This window comes from Adiantum capillus-veneris, chromosome 22, assembly GCF_014529385.1.
Source record: "Adiantum capillus-veneris isolate H3 chromosome 22, ASM1452938v2, whole genome shotgun sequence".
In the NCBI taxonomy this organism is placed as follows: domain Eukaryota; kingdom Viridiplantae; phylum Streptophyta; class Polypodiopsida; order Polypodiales; family Pteridaceae; genus Adiantum; species Adiantum capillus-veneris.
In genome coordinates, this window is record NC_140952.1 from 10718718 (window position 1) to 10731979 (window position 13262).

Consider the following 13262-nt stretch of genomic DNA (forward strand, 5'->3'; position numbering starts at 1 on the left):
AGAAGTCTGCATACATAATCTGGGTAACCTGGATCGACATAACCAGGTGGCTGATCCATATACACTTCCTCTTGCAACTCACCATTCAAGAAGACATTCTTTACATCCATTTGATGCATAATCCATCCTCTAGATGCAGCCACTGCTATGACAACTCTCACAGTCGTCATCTTTGCCACTGGAGCAAAGGTCTCCTCATAGTCTATGCCATACGTCTGTGCATAACCCTTTGCGACCAGCCTTGCCTTGTGACGCTCAATGTTACCATCAGCCTTATGCTTGGTTTTATACACCCATTTACAGCCAATAGCTTTCTTGCCATTTGGCAACGGCACCAACTCCCATGTGTCGTTTGCTTCCAATGCAGCCATCTCTTCATTCATTGCATCATCCCAATGTACATTTCCAACTGCATCCTCAAAACATGTGGGCTCCACATCCTATATCACCTTAGCCATGTACGCTTGGTGATGCGCTAGATACCCATCAGAAGTCAATTTCTGAACTGGATTTCTGACTCGGTTAGATCTGCGTGGTCCTGGGTCACTCCTTTGTCCTTTAGCATCTTCTTGTACTTTCCTTACACCAGGTGTCCTGACAGCCAGAATTCCAAATTCTTCATCAAGACTTTGTTTAGAACCATCTGAATCCATGTTTACATGTGAAAAACCTGATGATGCATCAACCATAAGGGGAGGTTCATCAACCTTTTCCTTTCCTTTTCATGATACATTCCCTGTACCTATTGGTGGAGTAACCTGCGTACGTAGTCTACCATTCCATGGTTTCTCAACAGAGCCACGAGAAGAGGACTCTTGTGGTTCACTCAAAACCTGTGACTGTGGCCTCACATTTTGTACAACCACATCATCTTTTACATCAACCCCAATAGTGCCATGTGCATTATTGTATCAGTTGCTCATCTCATCAAAGACTACATCTCTGCTCACTCGTAATTCTCGTGTAGTAGAATTGTAGCACCTGTACCCCTTTTGTTCAAGGGAATATCCCACAAGAATACATTTCTCTGCTTTAGGATCCAATTTCCTACGCAACTCATCTGATACATGCACGTAAGCTATGCAACCAAACACTTTCAAGTGTGCCAAATCAAGCTTTGTACCTGTAAACTTTTTCTCAGGTGTTACATCATGCACCGCAGCTGTAGGTGTCCTGTTCATAATGTACACAGCTGTATTTACGGCTTCAGCCCAGAAATGATGAGACATGTTCTTTTCATTCATCAATGCACGTGCAACCTCTGCAATGTGCCTGTTTTTCCTTTCTGCGATCTCATTCTGCTGTGGAATATATCTGCATGTAAACTGTCTGCGTATACCATGCATTCGCAGAAAATCTGAAAAATCATTGGAGAAGTACTCTCCCCTTCCATCTGACCTCAATGTCTTGATTTGCATATCTGTCTCCTTCTCAATCATGACTTAGAAGTCTTGAAAGTAACCAAACACTTCACTTTTGTTACGCATGAAGTAGACCCATACTTTCCTTGTATGGTCATCAATGAAAAAGACATAATACCTAGAACCATGTATACTTGCAGTATCGGTTGGACCCCAAACATATGTGTGCACCACCTCAAGTGGCTTTTTACATACATGGCGCTCATGTGGAAATGAGCCCTTTGACTGTTTTCCAAACTGACATGTTGCACACACTTTATGCATACCATCCACCTTGAATTTGGGCAAGCCTTTTACAATCTGTTTTGATTGCATGATGCGCAATCTCTGCTCATTGACATGGCCAATGCGTTTGTGTCAAATGTCAACATCAACCATAACACCTGTGCCCTGTGCAAATAATGCAGCTTTTACCTCAAGCATGTCTACATTCAGCGTAAACATTCTGCCCACACATTTGCCCTCTGTGATCAGCTTACAGCCATTCTGGAAATCTTCTACATAACAGCCATTTGGATTGAAGCGAACCTGCAAACCCTGCTCAACCATTTGTCCAACAGAAACAAGATTCTTTGTAATGTTTGGAACATGAAATACATCTGCTAAGTACTTTGATTTGTCACTCTTCATATTTAGAGGTATATCTCCTACATGAGCAATGGGATGAGCTGTGTCATCTCCTGTCTGCACATAGCCTGACACATATGGTTTGCGCATATCTCTAAACCACTCTCCACGAAACGTCATGTGATTAGAGGCACCCGAATCCACATACCAAACATCATCTTGGGTGGAATTCTCTACAGTCATTGTATTCATTACATGCTGCATAACAAACATGCGCTCGTTTTTCCTGTCATCTGCATCTCTGCTAGTAGATACATAGTTATCCTGTTCTCTCTTTCCACTTGCTTTTTCCTTTGGACAGTCACGTGACATGTGACCTCTTTCACCACAAGTCCAACATTCTCTGCTATCTGGAGTATGTTGCTGCCTGCTTGATCCTACACCACGACCTCTTTGACTCCCCCTATCTTGAGACTGGTTTCCCCTGCCACCTGTATTATTTTGATTTGATTAACCTTTCAGAAATTGGCCCCTGCAACCCCTTGGGCCTCGACCACGACTTCTACCTCTACCTCTGTTGGAGTTAAAATAGAAGGCCTTTTCAGAATTATTTCTGTCATGAGAAGATGTGTCAAAGTTCTTCTCCTCAAGAATAAGCATAGAAATCAAATCTTGGAACACGGGGATGTCGTTTCTTGTATTCATGGAAGACCTGAAATGTACATACTCATCTCCTAAACCATCCAAACATGTACGGACAATGTCATCGTCTTCCACTGAGACTTTAATAGATCCAAGAGCCTCAATGATACTCTTGATCTTCAACGCATAATCATTGATTGAGAGGTTGTTCCTCTTAACCTGATTTAGCTCCGACTTTAGTTGAAGCTTCTTGGCTTTGGTGTTCACCTCAAACACTCTGTCTAAGTTTCTCCATGCAATGGCGGGGGTTTCAGCATCCTGTAGATAGCCCATCATGCCATCTGTGATGCTCATAGAAAGCCAATACATCACTTTGCTCTGGCCTTGTTGCCAGTCCTTCAAAGCTTTCCTTTGTTCTGCTGTAACATTTGCCTCGGGAATCTCTGGTTCCTTTTCATTGTCTCCTTCTACATAGTTCCAATAACCTTTTCCTTTTAGGAAATTTGTTATTCTGAACTTCCATGCAGGATAGTTATTTTTCTCAAGCTTCTCAGTAACAATCTGACTGAAACCGTTAAACATCTTGAAGCACTAAGACAAAATAGCTACAATCTGCAAAAACCTGCAAATCTGCTGAACCTGCTATCGTGGTACCTGTAACGCTTCCTACACTCAATGAGTGTCCACAATCAAGCGTACATACAACCACTGTACTTGTACAATAAATCTCTGTATACTGCACTTTGGAAACCTGTTCAGAAACTTGTACGAAACACCCCTAAAAAAATTTTCGCTGCGCGAAGCGCCTTCGACATCTGATCGTGGATTGCGAACGAAGGGATTGTGATGCTCTTGCTCTCTTAGCCTCTCTTACCTGCACCACACTCTGATACCATGTAAAGAATGAGGATGCAAGAGAGCTACACAAGACAAGCACAAAGCACACAGAGATGGAAAGCTTCTTCTTCTTCTTCTTCTTCTTCTCAAAAAAGAGAGTACAAAATGACTAAGTGCTAAAGCTGAAAAGTAGCACATATGTACATGCGGTCACTAAGTGTGAACTCGCTAGAAGCGTACTAAGCAGGCACTATAAATGTAGTCCAACTGTAGAATCACTGGCAGAGATCCTCCATGTCGGTCACCTAACGTGCCAGTGAGTAAATGCCGTAAGCGGCCAAGACCCGTAGTGGATGCCAGCTCAAGGTGTAGAGCTCGACATCTCAACACAAAACAGCTGTACCACAATCCTGAATATTTTCAACACTCAAAACATGACCATTGCATCTTAATATTGCATACACATGTTGAAGTAGAGAATATGGTTAACATCTCGATTCTCACCCAATCACGATGCGCCTCACAAGCGAGATAGGCTTTCCATACAAGCAGTTATAATCTGTAAAGGTAAACTGAAGATCCACACGACAATGCGTGGTTAGCCGATTTGCAAGTATTTCTACTTAAAACTACCCTTCCTACCTCAAAAGCTACATGGAAAGGGCAGAGTCTGACAAAAAACTACCCTCCCATATGCAAAAGCCAAATGAAAAGGGCCAAGTCTGACAAACGTATGTGCAAGACATTTGTACATTGGATGCTATACTTATTAGAGATTTCCTGCTTGCTTCTTACCCAAGCCCATATGGCATACGCACTTCCCAGAGCATTCTGCAATGAAAAAAAGGCTAAATTTTCAGTTGGCAAAATTGAGACCCCATAACAAGAGTTGCTATCTGGCCCATAATGGACACAAGGTATTGTGTTTTGCACAGCAAACCTGAAACACAATGAAGTGGAAGCACTGAAGCATGAATTTTGGCTTGCCAAACCAAAAATGCTTGTCATTCGGCTCTACATGCGGAATGCCTTGAACGACACAATGCTGCTCCAGGATCTCATTCGCCATCTGCGTCAGGATGTACTGCATCTTCGTACCTACAATCAGTACAAGCTGCTCCAAGGCATATTTTCATTATGAAAATGCTGAGGCTTGACAAACTTGAACCTTTGGAGAAACATAGCAAATGCTGCACAAACATAGAGATAATTACCAGTAGAGCTATCAATGTAACAAGCACGTTTGTTTCCCAGCCTGAGAAAGGGAGTTGGTAGTTAGGAAAGGAAAGACATGCAGAAAATTGTCGGAAGGATGGCAATAACATGTCCATGTAATGTAGCAAACACATGCAATACCATTTGTGTAAAAAATGCAAGAATGTGAGCTTTACCATTTACATTTGCCAGCAACCAAACAATCGCATATATCCAGAGTGCGGTACTGTTTGCACAAAGGGTGCAGATTAGATCATGCCCTTAACATACTTGCAAAATGTGGAAAATATCCTTTTACTGCTACAATTGGTATCAGGTGAATGAAAACAAAGCGCGCCCAACTTCAGCACGAGGTTAACAGCAAACAAGAGAAAATGCTGCACAAACCTTATGCCCACAACATGCTTGAAATCCTCTTGAAACGACCTTTGAACATACTTATGGCAATTGAATGCACGGTTGTCTCCAAAGTGTCTCTGAATGAGGTTAAAAACAAAAATGTGAGTCTCAATCGTATGGTAAACATGCAAGACCAAGTATGACCTTCATTTCTAACACTGAGTGCTTCCCTTTGTCTGACTCTTGCATATCATCACCATATAAGGTGGAACAATAAACTGTTGTCAGTCTTTAAAATGAAAACCGTCATCACAGCAAGTTTGACAGAATAGACAACAATTTCCATTTTGAGACCATTTTATCTCCACAAACTCTCCTTGAACAGACCTTGCTTTGACAAGAAATGAAATGTTAATATCAATGTTCTCAAAAGAAGATCTAGAGTTTGAAAAACATCACCCAACAATGTTCATTTTGTTGCAAGCATGTCCGAGGGGTGCACCTTGTAGGTATGTGGGTGTATCACGCGCGCTTGACAGATTTATGCTTACAAGAGGAGCATTTTAAATTGACTTTCAAAAAAACTTACAGGTATCACATACTGGATCATCTCTTGTTTTATTTGCTCGAATCTCCGGAGATTCCTGCCGTGCACCTCATCACAGCAGCGCATACAGCATGCAAAATCTTTTCTCTGGAATCGTGGCAGCTGCGTCCAAATTCAAAACCTCTTGACCTAGCCAACCCAGAGTGAGCCCTTTGCAGAATAGTGAGCAAATGAGCAATTCTTTACTTTTTAAAAAAGGTCCTTCTCCAGCTCCCATACATGCACGTGCGGCTTCCCTCCCACATGTCCCTCGATGCTCGTCATGTCGCGCTCGCAACTCGCCATCTGACACTATCGTCTGTCATCCAGCAGCTGCATGCGCGCGTGCAGAGAGAGAGAGAGAGAGAGAGAGAGAGAGAGAGAGAGAGAGATGGCCTCCTCAAGTGGCAGAGGTTTTTTCCTTCCAAGAGATTCCCCCTTTTCCAAAATCATAGGCACATATTTCCAATCCACCAAATGTGTAAAGGATTTTTTTTATTACGCAATGATCGCACGTGATATAGAGGATTTTGTAAGATGCACCCACCGAGCAAGTGTGCACAGCAGCACCTGATGATCCCTTGTTACCCATGGCAAAACAACTTTCACATTTCTCATCATCTAATTCCAAGAAAAGTGTTTTGCCAAGAAACTTTTTACCTTGATGAATCCGGAGCGAAGAGTGATGTAATCTGTTTCAGTAACTCTCCTGAAAAATTGCTTGAAAAAAGCAGCCTGCACAAGCAAAGCCATGGTCAGTTTGGACGTATAAACATCCTCACCCAAAATAATGGCAAAATAATGGCTGAACCACTTGTTGAGTTCCAGTGAGGTGCGATGGCCTTTGTATTTCTCTGGGAGGAAGGGTTTGAATTTGCCTAGTCTGTTTTCATCAAGGCTGTAGTAGCGCCCTTCACTTCGGTCATCCAGGTAGCCTTCATCTTCGTCGACTGTCTCTAATCTTCCGGGCCGCGGTCGCCTTTGTGTGTTTCGCCGCGTGTTGACATTACTGGGACCCGGGCGGTCTTCGTGTCGCTGGCCTAGTTGTGTTTGCAGTAGGTCGCTCAGATTTGCCGTCATCACGTTGATTTGGTGTTCTACGGAGGCCATGATGCGTGTTTCCAATCTTTCTTCCATTGATTCTTGGTAGTCTTGTCGCGACTTCTTCTCTTTGTTCTTCTTCGGGGCTCTATGCGGTTCCGGTTCAGTCCGATATCCTTCTTCATCTTCTTGATTTCCCGCCATTGGGGTGCTTTTGTGGCCGGAGCCGAGGAAAATTCAAAAATATCGAAAAACTGCGAGAAACGGTTTGAAAACGTTGAAAAACAATGAAACAACGCAAAACGGGGTCCAAAACGACGAAAACCGTGAAAAACGGCTCAAAAACGATGAAAACCGGTCCCAAACGGTGTAAGACGGAACAAAACGAGGTAAAACGTTGAAAAACGATGGAGAACGTATAGAAACGCGTCAAAACAGGGCAAAACGGGCCAAGAATGCGGAGAACGCGGTGAAAACGGGGCGAAATGCGGGTCAAACGAGGCAAAACGGTGAAAAACTGTGGGGAACGTGGAGAAAACGCAAGGAACGGGGCAAAACGGGGCAACACGGACCGAGAACACGAAAAAAACGTGAAAAAACGAGGCAGACGGGCCGAAAACGTGGTGACAACCACGGACCGCGGGCCGACGTCGGGTCGGTGGGGATTCGAGCCGAAGCTCTGATACCAAGTGTGACGCCCTCGTTCGGGGAGTCGCGGGAAAGGGGCCGCGCCGGCTCACCTGCCATGCAAACGGGACCTGCAGGCAAACTAACGCACATACAAGAACGCAACTTGAAAACTGAATGCAAGAGGGACACGAGAGTGAGGGACGCGAACGAATGATCAATATCATAAGAAAGTGCCGAATACAAGGGACGCAAGTAATCACTTAAAAACGGGGCTGGCAAGTTGGGAGAAGTGGCACATACTTCCCTTATACAATACAGAGAGTTTTAACGTCGTAGGAAACTATCCCAAGAGACCTTAAAGAGAGAGAGAGAGAGAGATTGATTTGTCCCCCAATTTCCATCTTGCTACAATGATGCTTCCCTAGCTGGCTCGTGCTCGGCATGAGCATACATTTCCACTTCATGATGATGATGAGGAGGAGGAGGTACACCATGGTCTTCTTCCACGTTTAATGGAGATGCAAGCAGGTGCACGCTACGGTTGCTATTATTCTTTGGACTGCCAGCATTTCTCTTGGCTCTTGCCTGCCAGTTCATCACTGCTGAGCTGACCACCTCATCGAAGATGGTCTTCTTCAAGTGCGATCCCATCTGTCAGACAAGTTTTCATCCATCAGCTTAATGCATTCCAAATCTTTTGAGAAAAGTGAAGCTCTTGCTCTTCAGGCATTGAGCCAATTCAATAATGCGCACAAAAACAACACTCCAAATCTCTTCCTCTTCAGGCATTGAGTAAACCATGTGTACAAAAGGTTTTCTAGCCTTTTTGACAAATACCTGGGATACAAGTGCATATACCGGAAGGGCAACCAATCCGCAAACAAGCTGTACCACAATCCTGCATATTTTCAACATTCAAAACATGACCTTTGCATCTTAATATTGCATACACATGCTGAAGTAGAGAATATGGTTAACATCTCGATTCTCACCCAATCACGATGCGCCTCACAAGCGAGATAGGCTTTCCATACAAGCAGTTATAATCTGTAAAGGTAAACTGAAGATCCACACGACAATGCGTGGTTAGCCGATTTGCAAGTATTTCTACTTAAAACTTATACCCTTCCTACCTCAAAATCTACCATGGAAAGGGCAGAGTCTGACAAAAAACTACCCTCCGGCCATATGCAAAAGCCAAATGGGAAGGGCCAAGTCTGACAAACGTATGTGCAAGACATTTGTACATTGGATGCTACACTTATTAGAGATTTCCTGCTTGCTTCTTACCCAAGCCCATATGGCGTACGCACTTCCTAGAGCATTCTGCAATGAAAAAAAGGCTAAATTTTCAGTTGGCAAAATTGAGACCCCCTAACAAGAGTTACTATCTGGCCCATAATGGACACAAGGTATTGTGTTTTGCACAGCAAACCTGAAACACAATGAAGTGGAAGCAATAAAGCATGAATTTTGGCTTGCCAAACCAAAAATGCTTGTCATTCGGCTCTACATGCGGAATGCCTTGAACGATACAATGCTGCTCCAGGATCTCATTCGCCATCTGCGTCAGGATGTACTGCATCTTCGTACCTACAATCAGTACAAGCTGCTCCAAGGCATAGTTTCATTATAAAAATGCTGAGGCTTGACAAACTTGAACCTTTGGAGAAACATAGCAAATTCTGCACAAACATAGAGATAATTACCAGTAGAGGTATCAATGTAACAAACACGTTTGTTTCCCAGCCTGAGAAAGGGAGTTGGTAGTTAGGAAAGGAAAGACATGTAGAAAATTGTCTGAAGGATGGAAGTAACATGTCCATGTAATGTAGCAAACACATGCAATACCATTTTGTGTAAAAAATGTGAGAATGTGTGCTTTACCATTTACATTTGCCAGCAACCAAACAATCGCATATATCCAGAGTGCGGTACTGTTTGCACAAAGGGTGCAGATTAGATCATGCCCTTAACATACTTGCAAAATGTGGAAAATATCCTTTAACTAGAGAGTCAACAAGTGGAACAAGAGAATAAAACAAAGAGGTTCCAAGAGCCTGCTTCCTTTTTTTCAATATTTCTATACTTCACTGTCTGCCATCTCCTCCGCTACGATTGGTATCAGGTGAATGAAAACAAAGCGCGCCCAACTTCAGCACGAGGTTGACAGCAAACAAGAGAGAATGCTGCACAAACCTTATGCCCACAACATGCTTGAAATCCTCTTGAAACGACCTTTGAACATACTTATGGAAATTGAACGCATGGTTGTCTCCAAAGTGTCTCTGAATGAGGTTAAAAACAAAAATGTGAGTCTCAATCGTATGGTAAACATGCAAGACCAAGTATGACCTTCATTTCTAACATGAGTGCGTCCCTTTGTCTGACTCTTGCATATCATCACCATATAAGGCGGAACAATAAACTGTTCTTTATAAATAACCTAAGTGCTTCCCTTTGTCAGTCTTTAAAATGAAAACCGTCATCACAGCAAGTTTGACAGAATAGACAACCATTTTATCTCCACAAACTCTCCTTGAACAGACCTTGCTTTGACAAGAAATGAAATGTTAATATCAATGTTCTCAAAAGAAGATCTAGAGTTTGAAAAACATCACCCAACAATGTTCATTTTGTTGCAAGCATGTCCGAGGAGGGGGTGCACCTTGTAGGTATGTGGGTGTATCACGTGAGCTTGACAGATTTATACTTACAAGAAGAGCATTTTAAATTGACTTTCAAAAAAACTTACAGGTATCATATACTGGCTCATCTCTTATTTTATTTGCTCGAATCTCCGGAGATAGATTCCCGGGAGATTCCTGCCGTGCACCTCATCACAGCAGCACATACAGCATGCAAAATCTTTTCTCTGGAATCGTGGCAGCTGCGTCCGAATTCAAAAGCTCTTGACCTAGCCAACCCAGAGTGAGCCCTTTGCTGAATAGTGAGCAAATGAGCAACTCTTTACTTTTTTAAAAAGGTCCTTCTCCAGCTCCCATACATGCCCGTGCGGCTTCCCTCCCACATGTCCCTCGATGCTCGTCATGTCGCGCTCGCAACTCATCTTGTGCGTGCCACATGCCATCTGACACAATCGTCTGTCATCCAGCAGCTGCATGCGCGCGCGCACAGAGAGAGAGAGAGAGAGAGAGAGAGAGATGGCCTCCTCAGGCGGCAGAGCTTTTTTTCCTTCCAAGAGATTCCCCCTTTTCCAAAATCATAGGCACATATTTACAGGTTTTTGAAGAAAGAGTGTGGTTTTATTCCAATCCACCAAATGTGTAAAGGATTTTTTTTATTACGCTATGATCGCAGGTGATATAGAGGATTTTGTAAGATGCACCCCCCGAGCAAGCGTGCACAGCAGCACCTGATGATCCCTTGTTACCCATGGCAAAACAACTTTCACATTTCTCATCATCTAATTCCAAGAAAAGTGTTTTGCCAAGAAACTTTTACCTTGATGAATCCGGAGCGAAGAGTGATGTAATCTGTTTCAGTAACTCTCCTGAAAAATTGCGTGAAAAAAGCAGCCTGCACAAGCAAAGCCATGGTCAGTTTGGAAGAATTTCCTATGCTTTGCTATCTTCTCTGCAAAGAATTGAAACTCAGGAGAATTAAGTAACTCTTTTCCTATGCTTTGCTCTCTTCTCTGCAAGAATTGAAACTCAGGAGAATTAAGCTTGCAAAGCGTGCCACAACCTTTGCTCCATAAATCCATAGTCGCTATGCAGCACAAACATCCGAATGATCTACAAATGTGGTTTGCTTCTTTCCAGGTCAATGCAGACGATGCAAAACAGAATCTTTGTTTAACTGAATGATCTACAATGTGGTCAGTTTTGCCAATGTCATAAGAAGACTAACCATCCAAGGAAGCCGATGCAAACCATTTTTTCTCTTTCTCGACTAGATAAAGAAGCAGCTACCAAGGAAAAATCCTCCGTAGAGGAAAAAGGACATGTTTCAACATCTTACCCCATAAGCTGCAGGTGGACTTCTCAGCCATTTATTTGCCGCACGATTCCGTATAAAGGTCGTCTGATGAGTGAGTCTTGCAGCACCTTTTTGAAGAACAAAAGGACATGAAAAGCCATTAATCAGCAGCTCAATATAAACATACAAGGGCCTCCTTTTCATGCCTAAAACCATCAAAGTGACTTAAATGTAAGGACAATGTCTTGATTAACTAGCTGGTCAAGCTTCAAACATTTTCATAAGTTTGAAGAGCTCTAATACGCACACCTTCAGCGGTCACCTTCTTCTCCCTCTCCGTCGCCTTCTCTTCCCAACCTTTCCAACGTCCCACCTGAAGAAAATTATCGAAAGGATTCTGGCATATCGATTCTGAATGGAACAGTTTGACATGTCGATTCTGGGTACGAAAAGAATCGAAACCTTTACCGCCCACATTCCAATAGCTATGATCATGACAGTGTAAACGATATGAACAACTGCGAGAATGAAGATGAAAATGTGCAGGTCGTGCATGCTGCCTGTGGTCATGAAGGGTACACTGCCCTGCACGTGAGCCAAAAGACAGTTACCCATTAGTCATGAAATGTATTTATGCCTTGCACAATGCACAGCCAATAAAATCTAACCAGATAAAGAAAACAAACCATTGAAAACCATGAAAACTGTAATCGAGCCAAGGTGCCAGCTTTCCTATTCTCTATAAACTCTCCCTTTGGCCTTTGAAATGATAACTCACCGTTTTGCATGTTGGAGCGGTCGTTGCAGCTGCAAGCTTCCTTTGTTCCACATGTATTGCATCATGAATGGAATATGCTGTCTTCTTTGTGTCCCTGTAGGAATGCTCGCCAAGGCGGGCATATTTGTACACTTTCTCTGGGACACACACTTTTGCAAATGCACTTTGTCCAATTGCAAGAAGCAGTGATAGAATTCCCACCAACAACAACTCTGTATTCCATCAGCACAACCAAAAACATGAGTCCATGTCTGACAGCTGCAAGAGCACAACTCTGACGAGTACAATTTGCGAGAGAGGAGTATGGTACTTCACCATCTTTGATCTTTTCAAATGCGCGACGAAGGGCTGCATGATTGTACTTCCCAGCATACTGAAGTGACATTAGGCACAACACAATCGACTTGTTCTCATCATCACCTTGATGTACAAAAGCTTGAATAGTGTAGATGATTGGAGTAACGCTATACTAATCACATGCATAATAAAATGTTGTGAGTGATTTCGTGTGTGTGTATGTGTGAGCGCGCGCGCGCAGCAGCAAGACGAGGATTACATGTCCAATGCGATGGATGGCTCGCTCAATGATGATGGAGATGAGGATGAAGATGGCGCAGGTGCAGGCGATTGCCCAGGTCGGTGTGCTCAACAAGTTGGTGCTGTCATCGTCGCCTCCAGCGCCCACAGAGAATCGACGAGACTGGGGGTCTGAAATTGGGCAGAGCGAGTTGAGAGTCAAGTCGCCTTCAGCGCTCCACATGACTTTCTCGAGTCGCAAGTTTCACGTTTCCAAGTTGAGAGAAATCCCAAAGTCAAGAGCCGAAAAGAGTGGTCTCGCAAGTAAAAGTTAGTAGGCTGAGGTGCACGTGCAAAAAGAAAGGCTAATTCTCATTGGTTAGACATTGTTGGTTGTTGCTAATACAAAGAAAAAGGTGAGTAATTAGAGCTGACTCGTGCCCACGGTTAGTGGGGGGAGTGGGGGAGAAACCGGTTCACAGGTCGCGCCCAAGTAAACTCCTGCAAAAGAGAAGTTCATGGAGAGAATGTAGCAGATTAAGAGCAAATTCATAGGACGAAATGCATCTTCAAATGAGGAGAGCCCATTCTTTCCAAGAAGATAGCTTAATACCTACCTTTTTAGAGGCGCTAGCAGCACCATACCAGTGCTTTGACATTCAAGGAAATCTTCCATTTTTTACCAGAAATAGGTGTCTTCTTCTTCCCACTCCCCCCGCTACTCTCTAGCGCGACTCGGCTCTTACAT

The 13262-nt window shown here is 43.4% G+C and overlaps 1 protein-coding gene across 1 annotated transcript; it reads right to left on the reverse strand.

The window, feature by feature from the left end:
* Window positions 1-3579: 3579 nt before the first annotated feature.
* On the reverse strand, window positions 3580-12793 carry LOC147428905 (MLO-like protein 9). Its single transcript, XM_086495868.1, has 23 exons — window positions 12555-12793; window positions 12314-12371; window positions 11999-12210; window positions 11689-11805; window positions 11530-11593; window positions 11263-11348; window positions 10744-10818; window positions 9478-9566; window positions 9166-9215; window positions 8988-9028; window positions 8714-8887; window positions 8569-8604; window positions 8271-8338; window positions 8116-8176; window positions 7730-7929; window positions 6268-6316; window positions 5070-5158; window positions 4859-4908; window positions 4682-4722; window positions 4408-4581; window positions 4263-4298; window positions 3972-4039; window positions 3580-3877 (listed from the first exon to the last, which is right to left on the reverse strand). The coding sequence occupies exons 1-23, from the start codon at window positions 12756-12758 to the stop codon at window positions 3829-3831; spliced, it is 2091 nt and encodes a 696-aa protein (XP_086351994.1). The 5' UTR covers window positions 12759-12793; the 3' UTR covers window positions 3580-3828.
* Window positions 12794-13262: the final 469 nt, after the last annotated feature.

Bases quoted from the DNA above. Each gene is read 5' to 3' on its own strand.
- LOC147428905 (XM_086495868.1), bottom strand. From the start codon at position 12,758: ATGTGGAGCGCTGAAGGCGACTTGACTCTCAACTCGCTCTGCCCAATT. The intron at 8,605-8,713 runs GTTTGCTGTGCA...TTTTCATTGCAG, and splicing joins TCCACTTCATTGTGTTTCAG to AATGCTCTAGGAAGTGCGTA. The intron at 4,723-4,858 runs GTAAAGCTCACA...TCCCTTTCTCAG, and splicing joins GTTGCTGGCAAATGTAAATG to GCTGGGAAACAAACGTGCTT.